The 22,879-nt window shown below is 32.0% G+C and overlaps 2 protein-coding genes and 1 long non-coding RNA gene across 3 annotated transcripts; 1 reads left to right on the plus strand and 2 right to left on the minus strand.

Annotated features, from left to right (window-relative positions):
- Nucleotides 1–608: 608 nt before the first annotated feature.
- LOC110723599 lies at nt 609–2,504 on the plus strand. Its single transcript, XR_002511744.1, has 3 exons — nt 609–688; nt 1,113–1,313; nt 2,364–2,504. It is a non-coding gene; the product is annotated as an uncharacterized LOC110723599 (long non-coding RNA).
- Nucleotides 2,505–8,568: 6,064 nt separating this feature from the next.
- LOC110723931 lies at nt 8,569–21,373 on the minus strand. Its single transcript, XM_021903343.1, has 9 exons — nt 21,229–21,373; nt 20,895–21,095; nt 20,521–20,784; nt 17,147–20,419; nt 13,328–13,906; nt 12,351–12,953; nt 10,632–11,155; nt 9,696–10,241; nt 8,569–9,546 (listed from the first exon to the last, which is right to left on the minus strand). The coding sequence occupies exons 4-9, from the start codon at nt 17,802–17,804 to the stop codon at nt 9,523–9,525; spliced, it is 2,934 nt and encodes a 977-aa protein (XP_021759035.1). The 5' UTR covers nt 17,805–20,419; nt 20,521–20,784; nt 20,895–21,095; nt 21,229–21,373; the 3' UTR covers nt 8,569–9,522.
- Nucleotides 20,512–21,249, minus strand: LOC110723657 (mannose/glucose-specific lectin-like). The gene is made up of 3 exons (XM_021903001.1): nt 21,229–21,249; nt 20,895–21,095; nt 20,512–20,784 (listed from the first exon to the last, which is right to left on the minus strand). The coding sequence occupies exons 1-3, from the start codon at nt 21,247–21,249 to the stop codon at nt 20,512–20,514; spliced, it is 495 nt and encodes a 164-aa protein (XP_021758693.1).
- Nucleotides 21,374–22,879: the final 1,506 nt, after the last annotated feature.

Here is a 22,879-nt window from a genome sequence, read left to right on the forward strand (position 1 = left end):
ATTTTGACAATCTTTTAACAGTAATCCTTTTTGTGCTACGTTTCTTCATTAAGCTTCTTAATTAATTTTCTCAAATTCGATTAATAACTCGAGCTATTTTTAAATGAATGAGTGGTGATGAAACCTAAGAAAGGGAAAAAGAGGAGAGAAACTGCGATGAACGGCGTTGGAAATAATGGTGGTTGGGAAGTTTCTGCCATCAATTTGATGAAACTCAGAAATTTGTAAGGTATTTTCTCTCCTTAAATTTGATGTGGTTGAATAGAAATATGTAAAAATTGCTCATTTCTGGAAAATTAGGCTGTAATTTTTTTTCTAGGGCTTTTGCTCAGATTCTGTAACTTAGATGTTTGTTTTTTAATCATCAAAAATCATTTCTCGATCTAGCATTTCATTGTTAATCGAATTAGGTTGTTATTGTACTTGGATTTGAAAATAATTATCAAGTTTGTTTGGAATTTTGAACAAATTAGGGTGTATTTTTATTTTTTTACTCGACTTTATACCGCCCTCCAATTTCAAGCAATTGCAAAAAATAAAAAAATCTGGAAGTCTATGTACACGACAGTGGAACAGCAACCATACCAATTCCAGTTACTCGGAATTTTCGGTGATGTCCCTTGCTCACCAACCTCGTACTCTTTCATCAACACCCTGAGCTTGAAGTTGTTGCTTAAGATATTCGCAGGTTAGTGAATATTTCAATCAATACCATAAGAAAATCTCTTTTATCAACACCAACCTCGTACTCTTTCATCTCACTCCTACTGCATCTGTTAGTGAATCTAGAGTCTTCTTGATGATGAAGGGAGCGTACTTTTTTTAGTTGTTTTGGTTTTTGGTGTTGAGTTATGAAATTATGAGTGATTTTGGAGGTGGATTTTGTGTGTTTGTTTATCACAATCAATAATAATCAATTTGTGGAATTTGTTTTTGTACTGTTCAATTTCAGATTACTATTAATTGGTTGCTCTTGTAATTTTGGATTGGTTCAAATTTTGTGATGAGAGTCTATTTGTTGAAATCAATTACTGAAGAATATATCGGCTTATTTGACTGATTTTTTTTCTGTTTTGGTTTATTTTTTGTTGCTGCCTTCTTCTCACTGTCAGAGTGTCAGGGCTGCTGGAGCAAATGCGGAGGTTTGTTTATGCGGATTATATCTATATTCTTTATGGAAATGAAAATGATACACTGTTGTTTATGAATGGTAACATGAGAAGTAACGTACTACAGCTTATACGAGGAAAGAGCCTTTGATAATATTGTCATATCACCTGGCCCTGGTTCTGCAATCTGTGCTGCTAATATAGGTGAGAGTCGTGAGATTCTTCTGCTCAACATGCTTTCAATAGAAGTTATGAAAGTCACTTTAATTTTTTACTTATTCATATGTTTGAACTGTGCTTGTTTCCAAGATTTATTGAGCCGATTTATAAAATTTAGTAATGATATGTTTGTCCAAAATTAATTAATGCTGCAATCTTATATAGTTATTGCTTAACCCTGATGTTATTTCTTAATCCTTAGTGTCTGCTAGAACTAAGATCTTATACAACACATCTGATCTGCTCCTCTCCTTTTGAATTCAATCAAGATGAAACCCACTCAAAAAAGGTTGGTGACCTGCAGCTACTGTTGTAATGTAGTTGAGAGTTGACTTTGAAATAAACTTCTCTTACTTAGCTGATGACTTTATGAGAAGTATATTCTATTAAGCTTTTGATTGCTCTCTTCTCTTATTTTATATCGCTTTCTCTATCTGTTGACGTCTCTGAATATCCTCTTGTTGATTTCATGTCTATCTTTATTTCGTTATTTTACAACAGCTTTGGTGAATAAGTTTCATATGCATTTGTATTTCATCATTTGAAAACGGCTTTGGTGACTGGTTTGCCTTAATGAAAAGCAAAGAAAGAGAGATAATCGGGATATTTGGATTTGCAAGCAAGTTGTTTCAGCAGAAAAAGCTATAATGGTTTAATTTATGACACTATTATCCTGCTTTATGTTTTTGAATTCTTTGAACCTAGGAACCCTGTAGATTTTTTGAAAATACTCTATATTTTTATTTTCAATAAACATAAAATCTTCTTTTCCAATATAATTACCGGTGGTGGTGTGGTTTATTTATTTATTTATATCATATCTTATCACTAACGACCATGGGTTATCTTTTTCATTTACCAGTCTACACAATCAAGAAAAATTGTCTTAATTGAGGAGTTGAGGTTTATGGATTATATTATTGCGCTTGTCTATTATTTATTATATTGGTAAGTATATCCTTTATAACTGCAGTCATTTGATGTAGTCTTCAATTAGGGATGGAATCTCACAATCATACGAACTCACCCTTGTAGGGCCATAACAATGTCAAGGATGGTGATTCTTCATCTCAGACTGGAAGCTGTATATTGAAGTCTACAAGGAGTGCTTTCAACTTTTGGTTTGACCAAAATGCATGTTTCTACAAGTAGACAAACTGTATAAAAATCTTAATAGAAAATTAGAAACCATTCTTATGAGGGCAAAATGGTTTTACCAAAATGCATGTTTCTATAAGCAATTTTTATAGAAATCATGTATACTTGTACAGTATATGTTTACTGACCATATAACTTCAATTTCTTTATTCGTTCGTTGTTTTGTTGGAATGTTGGATGAATCTCAACGTGTATAATACGAGAATAATATGTTGAAAAATGAGATGATCAAAAGTCATTGTACTGCTCTCAGATTCTTATTGATGTAGAGTTCTTACAAGTTATTTCGGTAATTGTTCACTTTTCCTTGGGCAATCATATACTGATCGGGGATTTGATGAAAACATATACGGGGCATTTGGATTGTGGGAATGAGAGTTTGGGGATTGAAAGGTGGGAATGGAATTTGGGAATTAATTGATGGGAATACATAAAAATATGCTAATACCTTGTTTGGATAGTGGATGGGAATATATAGGACATAAATAACAATTTTACAAAATACCCTTATTAAGATTGTTATTTAATTTTTTTTATTAATGGAAAAAATCTCATTTTTCTTCCTATTCCCATTCCCATTCATTTATTACCTACCCTCACTAGGTAATAAAAGGGTGGGAATTCACCTGTAAATAACCCATTCACAAACCCCTTTTTATTCCCATTCCCACCAACCAAACAAGGCTTATTTTTTATATTGGGATTAAAACTCCCAATCCCACCCTCAATTCCCACTTACCAAACACCCCCATAGTGAAAGTAAAGAAAGTTAAAGAAGACATGTAGTTGCAAAATTGTTACTCACTTTTTCTCAATCAAAATTTAGGGTAAGAGTCAAGGACATCTAAAAACCCATTGAGAATGTAGGACTGTAGATAAGAGGCTGAAAGTGAGAAACACTTAAGAAAACCTATTGAGAGAGAGAGAGATACCTATAAGTTATGAAGTCATTACAAAGGAGCAAAAAGTATAGGAAGATACGGAATTTTGGGAATTAAAGGAACGAAAGACAAATACTTTTTAGAGTGTAATTGAGTAAGAAGTAACCATTGAGAATGTAGGACTGAAGATAAGAGGGTGAAAGTGAGAAACACTCAAGAAAACCTATTGAGAGAGAGAGGGAGAGAGAGAGAGAGAGAGAGAGAGAGAGATAGAGAGAGAGATATACACCTATAAGTTATGAAGTCTGTAAAAAGGAGCAAAAAGAATAGGAAGATAGAGAGTTTTGGGAATTAAAGGAACGAAAGACAAATAATACTTTTTAGAGTATAATTGGGTAAGAAGTAACCATTGAGAATGTAGGACTGTAGATAAGAGGGTGAAAGTGAGAAACACTCGAGAGAGAGAGAGAGAGAGAGAGAGAGAGAGAGAGAGATACCTATAAGTTATGAAGTCAGTACAAAGGAGCAAAAAGAATAGGAAGATAGAGAGTTTTGAGAATTAAAGGAACGAAAGACATATAATACTTTTTAGAGTGTAATTGAGTAAGGAGTTGACAATACTTTTTAGAAACTTTCTAAAATGGTCGAAATAATAAAAGACGAGTTAAAGATAAGAAAGCTAAAGGGAAGAGGAAAAAGAGATAACAATATAGGAGGAGTAGATTTCGACAACTAGATTTAGACAATATTTTTTCAGTAATCAATAAATGTTATTAATTAAACAATGTGCTTTTGTGACAATTGAGGCATCAAACTGATTAGAGTCACCTTTAGAATAAATTTATCAACATTATGATATAACCGTGTTAGATTCATAAGTAAATGTTTTTTTTTATATTTGTACAACCATAGTTATAGATAGCTTTAGAAAGATAGAGGATAGGAGGTAGGAAAGGGGAGAGGAGTAGGACAGACACGAGAGATGAGAGAAAAAAAGATAGGGAGTAAGAAATAGGAGAGGGAGAGAGAGAAAAAAAGAGGAGGGATAGGAAGAGAGGGGCGCGAGAAAAGATACGTCGAGAGAGAAATAGAGGGAGAGAGAGAAGGGTCAAGAGAGAAAAAGAGACAAACAAATAGACAGAGAAGGCAATGCCGAGAGAAAGAGAGGGTTATAAGACGAAGGTGCTAGGAGACGAAGGTGCTAGGAGAGAGAGAAAGAAAGAAATAAATAGGGTTAAGAGATGAAGGTGCTAGAAAAGAAAAATAAAGGGGGGCTGAGAGATAAAGGTGCTATATATGAAAGAGAGAGAAAGGTGCTATAATAGAGAGAGAAGGCAAGCTAAAAAGGAAAAATAAAAGACAAGCCATGAGCTAAGAGTAAAGGACATGTCGGAGATTGTTAAAGAAGTGTTGGGAGAAAGGAGCCAATAGATAGGAAAGAGGATCTGGAAGATCGAGAAGAGAGAAATAGAAAAAGAAAGAGGAAAAATATAGTGAGATAGAGAGAGAATGAGGGCAAGAGAAATAGAATTGAAGAGGTTGGAAGATCGAAAAAAATTCGTGAATTAAATAGAGAGAGTAGGCTAGGAAATAGATATAGAGTGATAAAGAGAGAAAGAAAGAGGCTAGAAGAAAAAGGAAGATCAAGAGAAGCTGGGAGAGATAGACAGATAGATGGCTCATGAATTAAATAGAGAGAGTAGGCTAGGAAATAGATATAGAGTGATAAAGAGAGAAAGAAAGAGGCTAGAAGAAAAAGGAAGATCAAGAGAAGCTGGGAGAGAAAGACAGATAGATGGCTCAGGGGAGAGAGAGAGAAAGAGAGGGAGAAAGTGCAACCTATGGTTTTAAAAGCTCATTTTTAGAATGGAATAAGGACAAGAAGAATTAGGAAAGAAAGAAAGAGAGGGAGAGAAAGAGTTTGGGCCAATAAAGGAATAATGAAACGAGTGAAATGGAAGCAAGTGAACCAAAAATTTTCAAAGCCATTAAAAAAAAAAGTGGGAAAATATAGACAAAGTTAGGAAGGAGATAAATAAAAAAGAAAGAGAGAGATTATTATTAATTAGTAAAATTAAAAGTCATTAAGTAGTAAGAAAAATGAATTATCGTGCATTCCATGTTTACATATACACAATAACACTCTTAAAAATACATATTTAATCAACCAACTATATTAGAATTCAACTTACTCTGTTCAAAGCCCTAAGAGCTCTTTCCTTAACAACACCAGAACAACATATTTATGATAGTTAGAAAACAACTTTAAAGATAAATATTAATTAAGCGAATAAACTTATAATTGTGAAAAACTTATTAATTAAATCATAATAAACATATATTAAGAATTAGGGATTATTATTTACTGAAGATGCTCGATCGCTAAAAACGCTATAATCGTTCAAATGTAACTAATTAGCATAAACCAAACTTATGTGCGTTTATATAAACTTAGAGATAACAACACACAATTAACATCACATATATTGCACCGATTAATCCTTAAATTTGTGCTAAGAAAAACTATTTGAAAATTCGAATATTTGTTGATCCAATCCGGATCTGAACCAAAAAATTTGGATATTCGATCTGAAAAAATTGGATATCGGATATTTAAGATAATCACACACAATAATAACATTAATGATACAACAAGCTCTTTTTACAATTCATTAAATTATGCTCCCTAATCAGCATGTTAATAACACCTCAAACTACGAAACACGATCACATCCACGAAGCTTACACATCTTACCGTCGCGGGGGGGGGGGGGGGGGGGGGGGGGGGGGGGGGGGGGGGTGGGGGGGGCACGCGCATAGCGCGTGCTCCAACGACCAGTATGTTATAAAAGTATTAGATTATTTATTATAACTTTTAATTATACATCATTAAACGTGTTAATTAGATATATATATAGAGAGAGAGAAAACGTAAGCGTAAAAAACTTACAGAAAGGGTGTAATAATAAGTAATACTTCCTCTGTTTTTTTATATTTGCAACACACCTTTTATCACGTTTTTCGAGGAGGTGATTAAACTAGATAAACGAATGAATTAAGCTATGAAATTTAAAACGTAACAACTTATCCCTTTGTTCTTATAGGTTGTAAAATTTCGTAAATTAATTAATTCGTTTACCGAGTCAAATATCTTCCTTAAAATGCGTGCTAAAGGGGTACGTTGTAACTAAATAAAAACGAAGGAAGTAATTCTCTAAAGCTATTTAGGGATGTATAAACATTTACTATGTGTAATCTAATCTTGAAAATTAGATAATGAGTTTCAAACAAAATAACTATTTACAATAGAATGATTCACAAGGTCGGTCTCTATTATACTTAAAGGGATGTTGAAGATTAGACCTCTCAAGTATCACCGCATGTAAGTGTCCCACATTGGTTGAAGAAAGAGAGTTAATCACTTTATAATGCTAAGGCTACTCCTCCTATTGTCATATGTTTTTGGAATAAAACCTTCTTGGCCTTGTAAAATGGACTCTCTTTCTTGGTTTGCAAGTGCGGCCCAGACTCATATTTTATAAGGGAATAGTAGAATTATATACAAGAAAGTCTAATTTATTGTATCAGACGTAAAAAAACACCAACTAAATAACCTTCTAGACTGCGACAACTAACTTCTCCAATTAATAGTGGATTTTGCATGTTAACAAATTTATTAAAGGATAGAAGAATAACGTTTTTTTATGGATCAAAGAAAATTCAATTACATATTTATTCCTCCAATAGTTTGAAGATTAATAGGTAACGTTACACTTACACATTATTGTGAATACATTTATAAAAAAAATCCTTTAATACAACTAAAAATTAACAAAGATAGTATATGTATCATTTTATGATGATGACATGATGCCTTTTTCAGTTCTACCTTCTACATCATGATTTAAAAGCGCACGATTAATTGAAGAATTGTCTCTTAAATACTTCAGTGCTTCATTTGTCTACCTAAGATTTTTTGGGCTTTCTACTCATGTATGGGCCAACATATACTATCCCTTTTCATTTGGGCTTTGTATATTGTTTATAGATGTGGCCCGTTAATTTGTATGTACCTTTTAAGGTCACAAAGTTAAAAAATGTATGTTTAAAACTGTGGAAAAGCCAAGAGGTACTTTTTAAAGTGCCGTCTTTTCCAAATATTGTAGTAAATAGTAATGATTTTACAAATATGGGCCAAGTAGAAGTGTGAACAACTCACTTTATTATACATGCTAATTTAAATTTATTGTATAAATTATAAAATATGGTCAAAGTGATTTTATTTTTACCACATGAATTGAATAGTAAGTGAGTGAACTGTACTTTCAGAAACGGAGGTAATACTGAAGGATTTATCATAGTAGTTTAATTATATATTTATTTATTTATTTATTTTTTTTTTGAAAGAAACATAACCACTCAAATGTTATGTAGTGTGCCATACCATGATACCATACCAAATGGCAAGTCTTTACTATAGATTATATCTTTTTTTTCCATTGCTAATAATTTAAAAATGAACTTTCCTGAAAGGGTAAACAACCTAACACAACAAATAAAATTTTAATTGAATAAACACAGTAACCTAATCACTCAAATTTACTTCTTGAAGTATATATATGCATTATAGTTAACTGGTTAATAGTTTGAAACCACAATTACAATAAGAGCATGTGGCCATGCATGTGGAGTTTATATAGTACTCCGTATAGTTGATAAAGATGCGAAACAGAGATCGATGCTAAAGAATAATAATTCAAGTTGAGATATTTGTCCGATCTTGACTTAAGTCTAAATAAAGTAAATTGCTTACTTATTTAATTAAATTCATGAAAGTTTTAGCCAATGGACTAAGAGCGCTAACGTGACTTCTTTGTTATACGTATATAATTCTTAATAGGATTACCTTAACGTGACTTCTTTGCTACGAGTCCTAAGATCTGCAGTCATTGTTAGCAATTTAGGGCATGTTCACTTGTTACTTTCACTTGTTACTTTTAGCACCAGTAATGCAATTTATTAGCTTAATATAGTCTTATTACTTTTGACTATCACATTTTTTTTTAAATAGACGGATGCGATTATTTATTTATTTTTAAATTATTTTAATTATATTTTTAACTTTCTAAAATTATTTTTAGATATTTTTGAAATTCTGGAAATAAAAAAATATATGCTTAATGTAAAAATAAATTTTTAACTAATAAAATTACTAATTAAAAATAAATAAATAAAAAATTATATCAACCGTCCATTTTAAAAAATTGTGAATTTTCACACTATAAATACTATAGATAAAGAAGAATTATAGAAGCTCCCAAACTTCAAAATTAAAACTTAGAATTATACAAAAATGTACACTCCATCTCAAATAACAAAATCATCACCGGAAATAAAAACAATGTGTGGTTCCTATAGGCTGATGCATGATCCTCATGGTACATCCCTTCCAAAAAAAAAAAAAAAAAAAGGAAAAAACATTGTATAGAAATGCAAAGAACATTTAGTTAAAGTGAAAAGAAGATGTTATAGAATTGTAAAGAACATTCATTTAAAGCGGAAAGAACATGCTATAGAATTGTAAATAACATAACATGTTGTTAAATAATTTTTTTTTTTCATGTTCTTTGATTGTCATTATAATGTACTTTTATTTGTGACATAATGTTAATTATTTATTTTAAAATGTTCTCTGAATTTTGTCTTTAGATTATGGTGGTTGAAAAATAATATACTTTACATTATATTATCATTAGAGGTGACCAAAAATTCGGGTCGGTCCGGACCTTAACTAATTAAACTACTGAACATTAAAAAAAAATGTATTGTGAAAGCCCGAAGGGTTAACCAAAGAAAAAAAAAAAACAGAAGCCTGAAGGGTATAAATATACTACATTCGTTAACTTTTAGTTGCAATTTTGGAGTATTATTTGTGAGATATAAATATTCTAAAATTGCAACTAAAAGTTAACGGAAGTAGTACATAGAAAGTTGAGTATAGAAGATAGAACCAGTGAACCACACTAAAAGTTAACATCCAATTTTTCACATTAGCCGACATCCTTCAAGATCTTCATTCTCATTCCCTCAAAATCGAAGGCCTTGGTTTGAACTCAATCTGCTCACAAACTCGAACTAATAAGTAAAAGAACCACCTACTCATTCTTAAAGTTGTACCCCTGCATTACAAACATAGAATTGAGTATTAGAATATAAACAAAGAGGGATGGTCTTTTGATTAAGAAATGTTCTTGAAGAAAGAATATGTGGGAAATTTAACAAAATCGGCATAGGAGCTTTGATTACAAAATTTACTAGAAGTATTTACCAGTTCGGCTAGTTGCATCGGGTCTTTGCTCTCCTTACTTGCAATGAGGAATAGTTTGTCTAGGACTTCATACAAGAAAGTTTTATCGACGGAAATAATAATAAGAGAACTTATGACGACGATTATTAGGATGGCTACCCACAAGGACATTGGGGCCATAACAATATATACTCCGGTCATAAACGCCAATAAGGTGCAGTTGAGTGCTACCCTAAGTAACACCATGCTTCGATCAACCAATATTAGTGACTTACTGGGTTCGAAGACCATGGACCATGTGAGACAAATCAACACCAACATTGAAAAAAATAAGGCCAATGTATCAGACACCAAAAACACTAGAAAAGATGCCTTCTTGCCTAAAAGGGCTTCTCCAGTTTCTTGGTTAAACCCACCAGGTAGAGTGAATCCAGCAGTAAATGTAATGGTGGCTAGTAAGGCTGCTACTAAAAATAGTGAAGTTCGCACGTCTAATAAATTTGTCTTGTGTTTAAAGTATGTTGTTTTTATTGTCGGATCAAGTCCATTTCTTTTGCACATATGCCCCTGAAATGATTCACAAATGATAGTCATACGTCTTAACATATAAAACTGGACTTCAAAAGCAATTATTCCCTTTGTCCTATAATACTTGTCACAAATTCTATTTTTGTCCGTCTCATTATACTTGACACATTACCAAATATAAAATAGGTCCGAAAAAAAAAAATTTCCACATTTTCTCTCTCTTCACCCCCATTTCCACCCCTGTTGTTATTTTCTTGCAATTTTAAAATCCAAAAGATAATCTTTTATACAATAAACAAATGTTTTAAATAGAATCACATGTAATTTTCTTAAATTACGTGCCCACCCCAACGTTTCAAGTATTATAGGACAGACTGACAGAGGGAGTAAATAACAATAATTAAGAAAAATTATGAAAAGAAATAATACCCATGTCGCATTATCTTCCTTGTGTACATGAGCCAGCAAATCCATTGCAGTCACATCGTTAATATCATTGATGTCATATATTATCTTCTCCATCTTGAGTAGTGTTTCTGTTAGAAATATGTCTCCATTTCGTATTGCTTTATGGAGAGGCGTCTCATTTTTGACATTTTGAATATTGATTAGATCCTTCATGTGTGGAATCTGAAGAAAATTTTCGTACTCCGTTAAGGTATGGAGTTTTATGTGATGCAAAGGCGAATCCTTATACTTAACGCAAAGATCTCGAAAAGCACCAGGATTATGTTCAATGAATGCCTTAAGAGCATCGACATGGCCTTTCTCGCAGGCTTTGGTCCAAACCAAGGGTGCACTATTGAACACGGATGGATCCTTCTCCAAAACTGCTTTTATAAACCATGAAGGACCAATTTCATATGCTTTATCCCAAGACGATTGATTATTGTTGTCTTTTTGGGTGATGAATTCTGGTGCAACATTGACAAGCCATTTCCCGAACTTAACATCTGCTTTCAAGAGTTTTTCCCCAAAAAATTTAGTAAAAAAGGCAACCACTACAAGAAAATAACCTTTTCGTAGCGATTATTTTAACCTTTAGTATCGATTGTAATTGCAACAAAAAGCTTTCCCAACGAAAAAAACATGCGTATGATCTTTACAAGATTCGAACATGCAACCTCAAACTCTTATATTAAATGTTTCACCAATAAGCTATGACATATTTTATGTATTCTTTTTCAAACAATATTTATATATCTAGTGTTGAAAAGGCTTTTCATATCGATTTTTAGGATTTAGTGGCGATTGTAAATGATACGATTTCTCAAAATTATATAAATGTGTAAAAATAGTGTGGATATGTATTATTATGCTTTTCGTATCGATTTTAGATGGGAAAACCATGGCGATTGTAAAAATGATACAACATCCTTAATTATTTCACAAACATACTTGCATATTGTAGCGAATGAACAATCGCTACGAAATAATCGCTACGAAAAGTGATTTTTATTGTAGTGAACATTTCCAAAATATTACGAACATAATAAAATATTAAAATTTGACATTATAAAAACAAATAGATTTTAGGACTTTTTGTCAAAAACTACCTAATAAAACCAAGATTTTGTTAGAAATTACCTAATAAAAAATATGTTGTAATAAACTACTTAATAAAGGTAAAATGTTGTAAAAAAAACTACCTGATAATAGATAAAATGATGTAAAATACTACCTATATCGAATTTTCCATCGTTGATCGACCTCAATACACTCTCAAAACCACCGCTACTTCCTCCAATTTATTGTAAATGTATCAGTTGTCTTATTTAACCGTTTTTTATTTTTTTTAAAATAAAACCAATTTTACTTCAATATATATATATATATATATATATATATATATATATATATATATATATATATATATATATATATATATATATATATATATATATATCTTCTTTTCATATTCCTTATAATTGGTAGTGGAACCCACTATGACGTCATATATGGGAGTTGGGCAAAGTAGTTTGAGTGTTTTGCACATTATAGTATTGCAACAAATAAACTCCGTTAAACATGCGTGCAAATGCAAGTGATATATCCTAAATAAAATGAAAAGAGAAAATACTATACTTTAATTTTTTTTGATGATTTAAATATCAAGAATGCTAAGTTAGAGTGAATATGAAATCTTACTTGTCAAAGTTGGAGCCAAATGCAATATATTCCGACCATCAGAAAAATCCTTCAGATATTTTGTCCAGCCCTCCTTATCTAATCTTGACATTATAAATTCAGTCACTTGTTGACAATCATTCAGTATAGCAAGAAACAAAGTTCTGTGCTCGGGCTTGTAATAATCTAGTAATTCACTAATATCATCATCTTCATCAAGTAGTGACAATATGTATGATGCAAGTTTTTCATTTTTGTTGCTTATAGCAATGTGCAAAGGTCCTTCCTCCGCTTTATTCTTTACAAACCATGGCAATTGACTAGTCGCGTACGCATCCCAATTAGGAAATTCTTCTTTGTAAGCTTCTACAAGGAGCTTTACTATTTGGATTGTTGCCTCATTATTGGTGGTACTTGCAGCATCATGAAAAGGGTTGTTCCATTTATTGTAATCGATTTCCTTTAGAAGCTTAACAAAGGTACTTCTCCATTTGCTCTCTAAAATGTATTGAAATAGCCATACTTCACCGTTTTTAACCCAATTGCGTAAAATCGTAATCCCCCCTTTGTCTATTTCGTTGAGTAACTCCGGATGCCCTTCAACCAGTCTTGTAAAAAACTCTTCTGTTCTTCAAAAAAAAAAAAAAAAAAAAAAACTATTCAAAATAGTCACACATAAATCGAGATATGTGTATGCCTTAGTACATAAAATGAGATAGTTTCGGTAATTTTATTTACTAATGTTATAGATTAAAATTTACGGTTTTTTCACCAAATGCCTTTGACCTTTTGAAAAATTCATCAAACATCACTGACATTTCATATTATTCACACCGTGACCTCAAAATACTCCTGACGTTAGAGGTCCATTAGCAATTAAATTTTATTCACCAAATACCTAAACTTAGTTAAATAATTAAACAAAATACCTCTCTTTTTGGTGGTACAACGACTAGTTTGAAATTTAGGAAACGACAGAGAGAGAGGAGTATACTCACGTTTACAAAAGGGTGCAATATGCAGCACATTCTTGTGATAACTATTAAGAAGGTGAGCCCAACCTTGGTTTTCTATTATCTCCAAAATCTTCTCAGCGACTTGATGACATTCCTTCTCAACAGCCAAGAATAAAAGATTTTTCCGAATCTTAATTACGGTATTTGCATCTAATGACAAAATATAAATTGCAAAATTTTCAAACTGACGGTTAATAGCCAGGGACAATGGTGTATCTCCGTCATTGTCTACCACTAACCAAGGATGCACATCAATGTTGGATGGTTCTTCTTTGTATGTATTTATGAGCAATTTTGCTATTTCAATAGCAACTTCTTCATTCGACGTATACTCGGCTAGATTGTGTAGAAGGTTATCACCATAATTGTTTGTTAAAAAGACCATGTCCACAAAAACACTCTTAGGGATAATATCATGGCATTTTAGAAGTCTTTTAAATGGCCATGTTTTATTGCCATACCTTACCCAGTGATAGAACACCGAAAATCCATCCTCATCAATTTGTTTGATTAGGTCTAGATCTCTTTCAAGCAACAGTCGAAAGATTTCTTCTGCTTCTTCTGCATCATCAAGAAATGCTTTTCATGAGATATACATGTCATATATATGCATGCCGTATACATTAGAAACTAGCCGGTGTGTGGTTCCTACAAGAGCCTGCACTGTGCATTGTACAGACGTTTCTCACGGAAAGAACATATAATACAAATGTAAAGAACATACAACTATAATGAAAAGAACATATTATTAAATTGTAATGAACATATACCTAAAATAAAAGGAACATGTTTGCACCAATTGCAAAATAGAGTGAAAATAACATATGTCTATGTTCTTTAATTGTCAGTGTAGTTACTTTTATTTGTGATATAATGTTCGTTGCGTATTGCGAAATGTTCTTTGAATTTTTTCTTTAAATTATAGTGGTTATATATAAATAATGTTCATTACATAATATCATCATTTTTTTTATTAACATTACAGATGTTCTTTAGATACTACGTATAAATAAAAAAACATAAAATTAGATGTTCTTAAAAACTATATCTTCCTTACAAAACAGTTACGTATTCTTTTTGCGTTTTTTGTCTGTATCAAGCATGATACCACTGCATGTACCTTAAAATTTTCAGAAACTAGTAGAGGAAGTAGTTACTTAGTTTGTTTGTAGAGTATATACCTAAGAATTTCTAATTTTAAAAGAACTTTAAAATCCATACCTAATTACCAATTACTTGCATCTGTTTCTCTCTCCTCTCATCCTTTTTGTCTCTTGCATTTCTTTCTCTCTCTTATTTTTGTTCTCTTTCTTCTGTCTATCTTTTTCTTTCATGCCTCTTCTTTGTTTGATTTTTATTGAACATGGACAAGTTTTAACTTGAATTTAAAGTTCTTATAATCAAGTTCAACCTTAAATTAGGTCTCCACATTTATGATTTATCGATGGTATGTGTATTTTATAATTTCTTTTCACTACAAAAAAAATGAGAATAGACAACACTTAAGATTGCAACACTTACAGAAATGTTACTCTTAATAATCTAACGCAGCAATATTTATTTGTTACCTTGAACTAAAGTAACAGAAAAAAAGTGTTGCTCTAGACTATATAAGGCAACAATCGCTAAAAGTGTTACCTTTTTCTTGTCTAAGACAACAAACATAATAATTGTTGCATGAAAAGATAAAAATAACAGTACTATTGTTTGAAAATGTAACATTAATATCTATGTTGCCATCTATGGCAACATTTATATTAAAAAGACAACATAATTTAAGATGTTGCTTTTATGGCAAGTGTTATATATATATATATATATATATATATATATATATATATAAGTAAGTTTGGTGGAATTGGTGGGGAGCTCACCTTGTGACATTGAGGTCACAAGTTCGAGCCCTACTAACTACTAAATGCTTGGGAGTGGCAACAGTCAGAAACATTTTTGAATTGTCTCCTTAGATGACAACATTTTTCATTTGTTGTCTTTGTAAAAGTGTTGCCTTATGTATCATTCTACCTTGGCTTTCAAAATTGTTGCCTTTGAATAAAAATGTGTTGCCTTATGAATAGACAACGGGGGCATATACTACGCCTCATATGTGTTGCCTTAGCTACAAGGCAACACTTTTTTTATATTAGGCAATGGTTTTGCACTGTTACCTTTGCTTTATTTTGTTGTAGTAATTTTTTATTTATTTATTTTTTTGTTTTACATTTTTCACTTGTTTAATGGGGGATTTTTGTTCATAAAACAATCTCAACAACAATGTCATTTTTAAGTATTTGGTTAAGGAAGAGGATTTTTTTGTGAAAAACTACCTTTTAAACTCCAGATTTTGCGAAAAACTACCCTAAAAACAAAATGTTGTAATTAACTACCTTATAAAATATAAAACGTTGTAATTGACTACCCTCTACCGGAATGACACATTTGACTTTTATTTCCCGACGTTGACTATGTCACGTGACTCTTTAATGACTTAATTCCCCTCTTTTCCCCAAAATTTCCTGCTTTACACCAATTCAGCCCATATAATTATCAAAGGGGTTGCAAATAAACAATATAAAATATGAATAATCGTATTGTTATGGAAAATAGTTGGTATAAAGCGGGAAATTTTGGGAGAAAGGGGAGAATTAAGTCATTAAAGGATCATGTGACCCTCACATGACATGATCAACACCGGAAAATAAAAATCAAATGTGTTATTCCGGTGGGAGGTAGTCAATTACAACATTTTATACTTTATAAGGTAGTTAATTACAACATTTATACTTTATAAGGTAGTTAATTACAACATTTTGTTTTTAGGGTAGTTTCTCGCAAAAGTCAAAGTTTAAAAGGTAGTTTTTCACAAAATATCCTAAGGAAGAAGTACCATCTGGGTGTTTTGCAATATCGTGGTGGCAGGTAGCAAAGTGATTTAGGTTATGTGGATTATGGGGTTTTGTGCATTTGTGGTGGGTTGTGCAAGGTGGGGAAGCAACTATGGTGTATGAAAAGGGGCAATGCAACTTGGTGATGGTTGTTGGCGATTAGTGATGTTTGTAAGTGGGTTCTAATATGGTAAAAATTCTACTATGGTCATCCTTAAAATGACCACGACTGTTCCTAAATTTTATTGGTTATTTATTTAAAAAATACTTATATAGTCAAGCTTCATTTTTATTTTTGTTCTATTTTTAATTCTTTTTCTTGTTTGCAAAAAATAATTTTTGATTTTAAAAAAAAAAAATAATTTTTTTCCATACTTATTTTATTAAAATCACTTTTTAATAAATTAGAATAGTAAGATTAGATTAAAAAAAATTAAAATATTATTCTTCATTTTACCATGTCAGATCCAGGCATGAACAACTCAACAGTGGTTGATTACAAGAACGGATTTTCGTGGTTTGATATGGTGGTGGCTTATAATTCAAAACGAAGGTGATTGACAAGGGTGCGGTTTCCATTAGTTTTGTGGGGGCTTTTTTGGGTTTTGTGAGGGTGGTGTTTAATTATTTGGCACTCAAAAATCGAAATGTGTACATAAAGAAGAATGCAATATGTTAAATTGTGAATATTGTAGGAAGTGCAAATTTTGCGAGATTTAAAACAAGGAATGATCAAGTATTTTTCATTCGTGGTGGTGCAATGGTGATTGGAACTACACTTGGTAGGGAGGACCCGTATTGTTGTGAGGGACTGAAATCTAACCACCCACAAATGAACCCCGAATGCGAATTAGCCCAAAAGGGTGAACCAAATGAAATAACAAAAAAAAAACAAGGAATGAAACATGGGAGTTACCTGAGCTATTTAAAACGTGTATCGCGATAAACGGGGATCGACCCCCATATCCGGTGCAAGAAATAGAGAAGGGGGACCTTAATATCTCCAACGCTAACTTGGTTAGCTTATTATAGATAGCGTCGAAAATTATGTAGGAGCCGCGGTTATCAGGCGTATTGCAAATACACTCCATATCGATTTTTAATATTTCCAACGCGCATTCCTCGTGATTATTTCCAATAGCCACGTAGCAAGGAGTATCGCCTTCGTTATTCTGCATTAACCAAGGTCGTAGTTCGATATCAGATGGTAATGATGGCAAAGATCTATACACATCTAGGAATATCTTTGTTATCTTCACATTCCCAGGGTCGGCTGATACATGTAGAGGGTTTCCGTTGCTCGGTTCGCGTGGTTGGAGGAGGAGTTGTTGCGTGTTTTCGACAGGTAAAATCTGGATAGCCTTTTTTATAAACTCTTCTTTGTTATTGTACGCTGCCATGTGAAAGATATTCCCGTAACGGCGATCAGCTTCATCGTTGCTGCTTCTGGGGTGATAACTCATGTAGTATTCCACTGGTTTATTGGATTTAACACATTTTTTGAGGAACTTTACACTTCCATTCAGTGCTGCTTCTCTCAGTTCCTCATCCATCATTTCTGATGATAAGGCCATGTTTTGATGAAATTATGAAGCTTTATTTTGAGTTTTGAGATTTTTCTGTGTGTGTCGCTTGAAAATGGTATGGTAGCATCTTAGCTTCTTCCCCATTATCTAGTCTTGTACCATTATTTATCATGCTAACCATGTTTAAACAGAAAAAAAAAATTAATAATAAAATTGTTGATATAATAATGTCTAATCTCGTTCTAACTACTATTTATTGATCTAATTAATCAAATGACAACTTGGGTGTTATATATACCACTTGCAAGATAATACTTTTAATATAACTAAAGTCTTTGCGGAGCAAAGTAAACTCAAATAGTCCTTCCGTCTGGCTGGATACAAGTGTACAACACTTGTCTACAACAATTATTTTGTAAAATATACTACCTCCGTTTTATATTATTTGCAACGATTAGACATTTTTCCTCTCTGCTTTATGTCAAATCGTTGCAAATAATATGTAACGAAGATAGTATATAGAATATTATAATTAGGTTATTACAGTATCTTGAGTGTGGTTAATCACACAATATGATCCACATTGTTTGTCTGTTGAGTAATCTTTCAGTGTCGTACGTGTAACCTCATTTAATGTAAAGATTGAGAGTGAGGGATAGATACCACATGTCAGTCTTGTGGTTAAAGCTTCTCTCCCAATTTAGAGTCCATGCGATTGAATTTCCTATCACTTGCTTTTGTAAATCTCTAAACATTGAAAGAAATATTAATAAGTTCATTTTTTTTACAGTGTATATAACTTACTCCTAGGCCCCAATCATCAGCTTAAACTTTTGGTTGAATTGACTGTCAATATGATATCAGAACCAACGTGACACAGAGGTCACATGTTTGAATCTCATCCACCCCTCCTTCAAAGGGGCATTAATTAACTTAAAATCATTTCACGAATATAGTATCAATCAAAAATTTTAAAAAAATACTCAGTGTTAAATTATTCATTGCATTAAACTTTCCTTTATGAATATTCATTCTGTGCAACTATTACAAAAACAAAGTACATAGTAGGTGCAATCATGATTAAGTTGGTCATCTTAAACTAGATCGTGTTCCTTCACTCCAACCCTTATCTAGCGCTCATCGTATCAAGCCTGTAATTGTTTTTATTTAAATTTTAATTGACGACTTTTAGCAGTAATATAATAACCACAATCAATAATTATTAATCAATAATCTAAACTTCTTCCGCGCATATCGGCACATGATCGATCACTAATAATTTAATAAATACCGTCACCTGGTTACTAAAGTCTAAACAACTGCATGTTAATGTCTTAGTGAGGTTATACAGCCATACAGGCTACTATTTCCGTTCTGATTCTCTAATTTACAAATTAAACTCACAATGCCAAATACATATTGTAGCCAAATTTACGTCATCTCGTTCTAACTACTATTTATTGATCTAATTAATCAAATGACAACTTGGGTGTTATATATACCACTTGCAAGATAATACTTTTAATATAACTAAAGTCTTTGCGAGCAAAGTAAACTCAAATAGTCCTTCCGTCTGGCTGGATACAAGTGTACAACACTTGTCTACAACAATTATTTTGTAAAATCCAGCACTTTATTAGTTGAATATACTACCTCCGTTTTATATTATTTGCAACGATTAGACATTTTTCCTCTCTGCTTTATGTCAAATCGTTGCAAATAATATGTAACGGAGATAGTATATAGAATATTATAATTAGGTTATTACAGTATCTTGAGTGTGGTTAATCACACAATATGATCCACATTGTTTGTCTGTTGAGTAATCTTTCAGTGTCGTACGTGTAACCTCATTTAATGTAAAGATTGAGAGTGAGGGATAGATACCACATGTCAGTCTTGTGGTTAAAGCTTCTCTCCCAATTTAGAGTCCATGCGATTGAATTTTCTATCACTTGCTTTTGTAAATCTCTAAACATTGAAAGAAATATTAATAAGTTCATTTTTTTTACAGTGTTCATAAAATAAATATATGTCATTATTTTTTCAATAATAATAATAATAATAATAAAAACATATATCAAGTGATATACTTCCTCCGTTTTTTTATTATTGCACCATAGAGGTTGAGTACAAATATTTTGATAGTGGAAAAAAGTAAGAGAGAAAAATGTAATAATACAAAATTGCCCATGTGACATATTGATAAATTAAAAAGTAAGTTTGAAAAAACAAGGGTATGTTGGGTATTTATAGTGTGAACACAAATAATTTTTTTCCAAAAGAGGAAATGGTGCAATATTTGTGAAACTTCTTATAAAGGCAAGTGGTGCAATAATAAAAGAACGGAGGAAGTATTGAAAATAGTCCCAAGCCACACAGTTGGAAAGACCAATTACTCGTATAAAAAGGACAAACATAATATAAATAACAACGCGATTACTTAAGCTTATGATTATACAAATCATACTTAAAACTTAAGAGCCCACTCGATCTGATCTCATAGTGGCTTATTGGTAGGTACGAAACTCATATAATAGAGATTAGAGAATTATAACATAATATTAAGGTACACCGATCATTAACACAGATCCAAGCTCCACTTTTGCTAGTTGATTACGGCCAGCTCTAAGACTTCAGTATGGTGAGTATTGCTCCAAACACTAGCATAACATCAAATAATTAGAGCGATAAGGACAATACAAATTACAAAATACGCTACTGTACTCGAACATATGACCAATTATATATGTCTTTACGTTACCTGTTTTTTCATGTAAATACCAATGGAGTCGAGGAACTTTCCTTGCCTTCCAAAAAAGCCAACAATTGGATCACTTAGAGCAAGTGGAGTTGAGAAGCTACAAACATTCTGGCAGTTCTTTGCTAGTCCATAAGGTCCATATCCTCCTGCACATAAGTTGGTGTGGATCCTCAATGAGGTTATACGACGCTCGTAACCACTGCCCTTGTGCTCTCCATGGGTTCCGCTTATTTGTGTTATGTACTCATTAGGCCTCAGTACAATCTACGTACATACAAATGTTTTAAAATGATAAACTTGATTAGAATATAATTCGTTTTTGACCCGAGCTTCCAAAATATTAAGATTGATGATATATGTGAATTAATACATACCTTGGAAGTTTTGCCGCCTTGGCCACCGACGGTTTTAGTGGTGTTACACCCACTTCCGTCGATGATAACGAATCCGATTCCGTCAACAATGTTTGCGTGCCTTATAATGACCTCTCTTATGCTGTCACATTCGTCAAGCATCACGGACCAGTTTGTTGCACATTGAGAACCGTATGGTCCGTATTTTTCAACAATTTGGTTCTATACAAAATTAATATATAAATAAAAAAATAAATAAAAAATAAAAAATATGAAGGATCGAATTATATGACATGATAATGAGGATATTACATATAAAGTAATTAAAACTATAATAAAAGAGATAATATCATACCATTGCCATTTCTTGAGCCATTTTCTTGGATAATATAAGAGGCTTGAAGTTGTACTGTGAACAAGTTTTGGTTAATTGCGTTGCGTTGGATACGGTAAAGAATACCAAATATGTTATATATATACTACTCTTGATAATGGGGTTGGCATCTAATTATAACTTTGAGATATAAAGATCGATTCTTTTTTTTTTTTCTGTATTTTTTTTTATTGAAAAGTCGATTCTTAATATGGGCAAAAGTATTCGATTAGTGTAAGAACATCAATTTCACTTAAAGCTCTTCCGTAAATATTATAACTAGCTAAGTATTAAGTATTAACCATAAATAAATTAAACGTCAAAAAAAAAAAAAAAAAAAAAAACGTATATCATTAAGCTATCAATTAATTGAGAGTGAGAGATACCTTAAGTGGTTAGAGCTCTCCTTCCGGTTTCAAAGGATCTTGGGATCGAATCGCATCACCCGTCCTTGTGGCTCTCTAAATTCCAAAAAAAATAATTAATTACCCTCATTATTCAAAGGGAATACTAGTAGTATAAACTTATAAAATAGAATGCTAATTAGTCATTTTTAAACCTCCATAATAATTTATTTACTAGTCCCAAATGCAGTTAATTGACAAAACACCTTTCAAAATTTGATACTCCGTAGAATCTTTCAGGGATCATAATGTTATATATTCACTTCCTCCACTGCGTAAAGAGTAGGCAGAATCTAATTCCAACAAAATGTGTGCACGAAAAATCACATTATTTCAAGTCAAAGAAACAGATTAGAAACTAACGATTTAACACGGTATCAGTTTATACACTTTCATTTTAGTTTCGGAATGAAATGCCCCATTATTTTATATATATAATTACTAATTGGGTGTTGGTGTAGTGATGATTGGGACAACAGTTGGGAGGGAGGACTTGTGTTCGATCCCCCGCAACAACAATTGGGAGAGGATTGGAACATATCTACCCAGAACTGATCCCCAAATCCAAATAAGCCTAAAGGGAACACCAAAAAAATAATAATAAACCTCACCATTATTTGATACTCTCTTTATATCACTATCAAAAGTAAGGACCACATTACTTCCCTCATCAAAGAATTTAATCATTCAATTAATAATTCAATATCTTCTACCACATCTAGTTTTGTAAAAGAGGTTCTCATTCTCTAATGCTACATATATATATAAAAAAATCTAGGATAAAATGATGATCAACAATACCTCTTTCTCGCTGCCGCGCTGCCTCTATATAATATAAAAATATGGGAAATTATCAATGGTACATCCAAGGTTCGAGCGTTTATTAATGGTACACCTACTAACTATTGTTTATCAGCGGTACACCCAAGGTTTCACACACTCATCTACAGTAAACCTAACGTTAAACAAAAGTTAATTTTTGCTTTTTTTTTCATTTTTTTGACTTAAAAAACTTCCTCCTTTTTTCCCTCTTTGCTTTCCCTCCTTTTTTTAAAAAAACTAACTTACCCACCCACCCACTCCAACTGTATACAGATATAATTTCCTTTGTGTATTGAATTATGCATTTGGATTTTCACATCATTTGTTATTGTTTAAATAAGAATTTCAGCAATTTTAAAATTAGAAGTCCATAAAAATAACATACTTAGCTTTATCGATATCAAAAG

This window comes from Chenopodium quinoa, unplaced genomic scaffold (assembly GCF_001683475.1).
Source record: "Chenopodium quinoa cultivar QQ74 unplaced genomic scaffold, ASM168347v1, whole genome shotgun sequence".
NCBI lineage: Eukaryota > Viridiplantae > Streptophyta > Magnoliopsida > Caryophyllales > Amaranthaceae > Chenopodium > Chenopodium quinoa.

Bases quoted from the DNA above. Each gene is read 5' to 3' on its own strand.
- LOC110723931 (XM_021903343.1), bottom strand. From the start codon at position 17,804: ATGGCCTTATCATCAGAAATGATGGATGAGGAACTGAGAGAAGCAGCA. The intron at 13,907-17,146 runs GTAACTCCCATG...TTGATGATGCAG, and splicing joins ACACGTTTTAAATAGCTCAG to AAGAAGCAGAAGAAATCTTT. The intron at 10,242-10,631 runs GTATTATTTCTT...GAATCATTTCAG, and splicing joins AGGAAGATAATGCGACATGG to GGGCATATGTGCAAAAGAAA.
- LOC110723657 (XM_021903001.1), bottom strand. From the start codon at position 21,249: ATGGCTCAAGAAATGGCAATG. The intron at 21,096-21,228 runs GTATGATATTAT...AATTTTGTATAG, and splicing joins TGGCTCAAGAAATGGCAATG to AACCAAATTGTTGAAAAATA. The intron at 20,785-20,894 runs GTATGTATTAAT...GTATGTACGTAG, and splicing joins AAGGCGGCAAAACTTCCAAG to ATTGTACTGAGGCCTAATGA.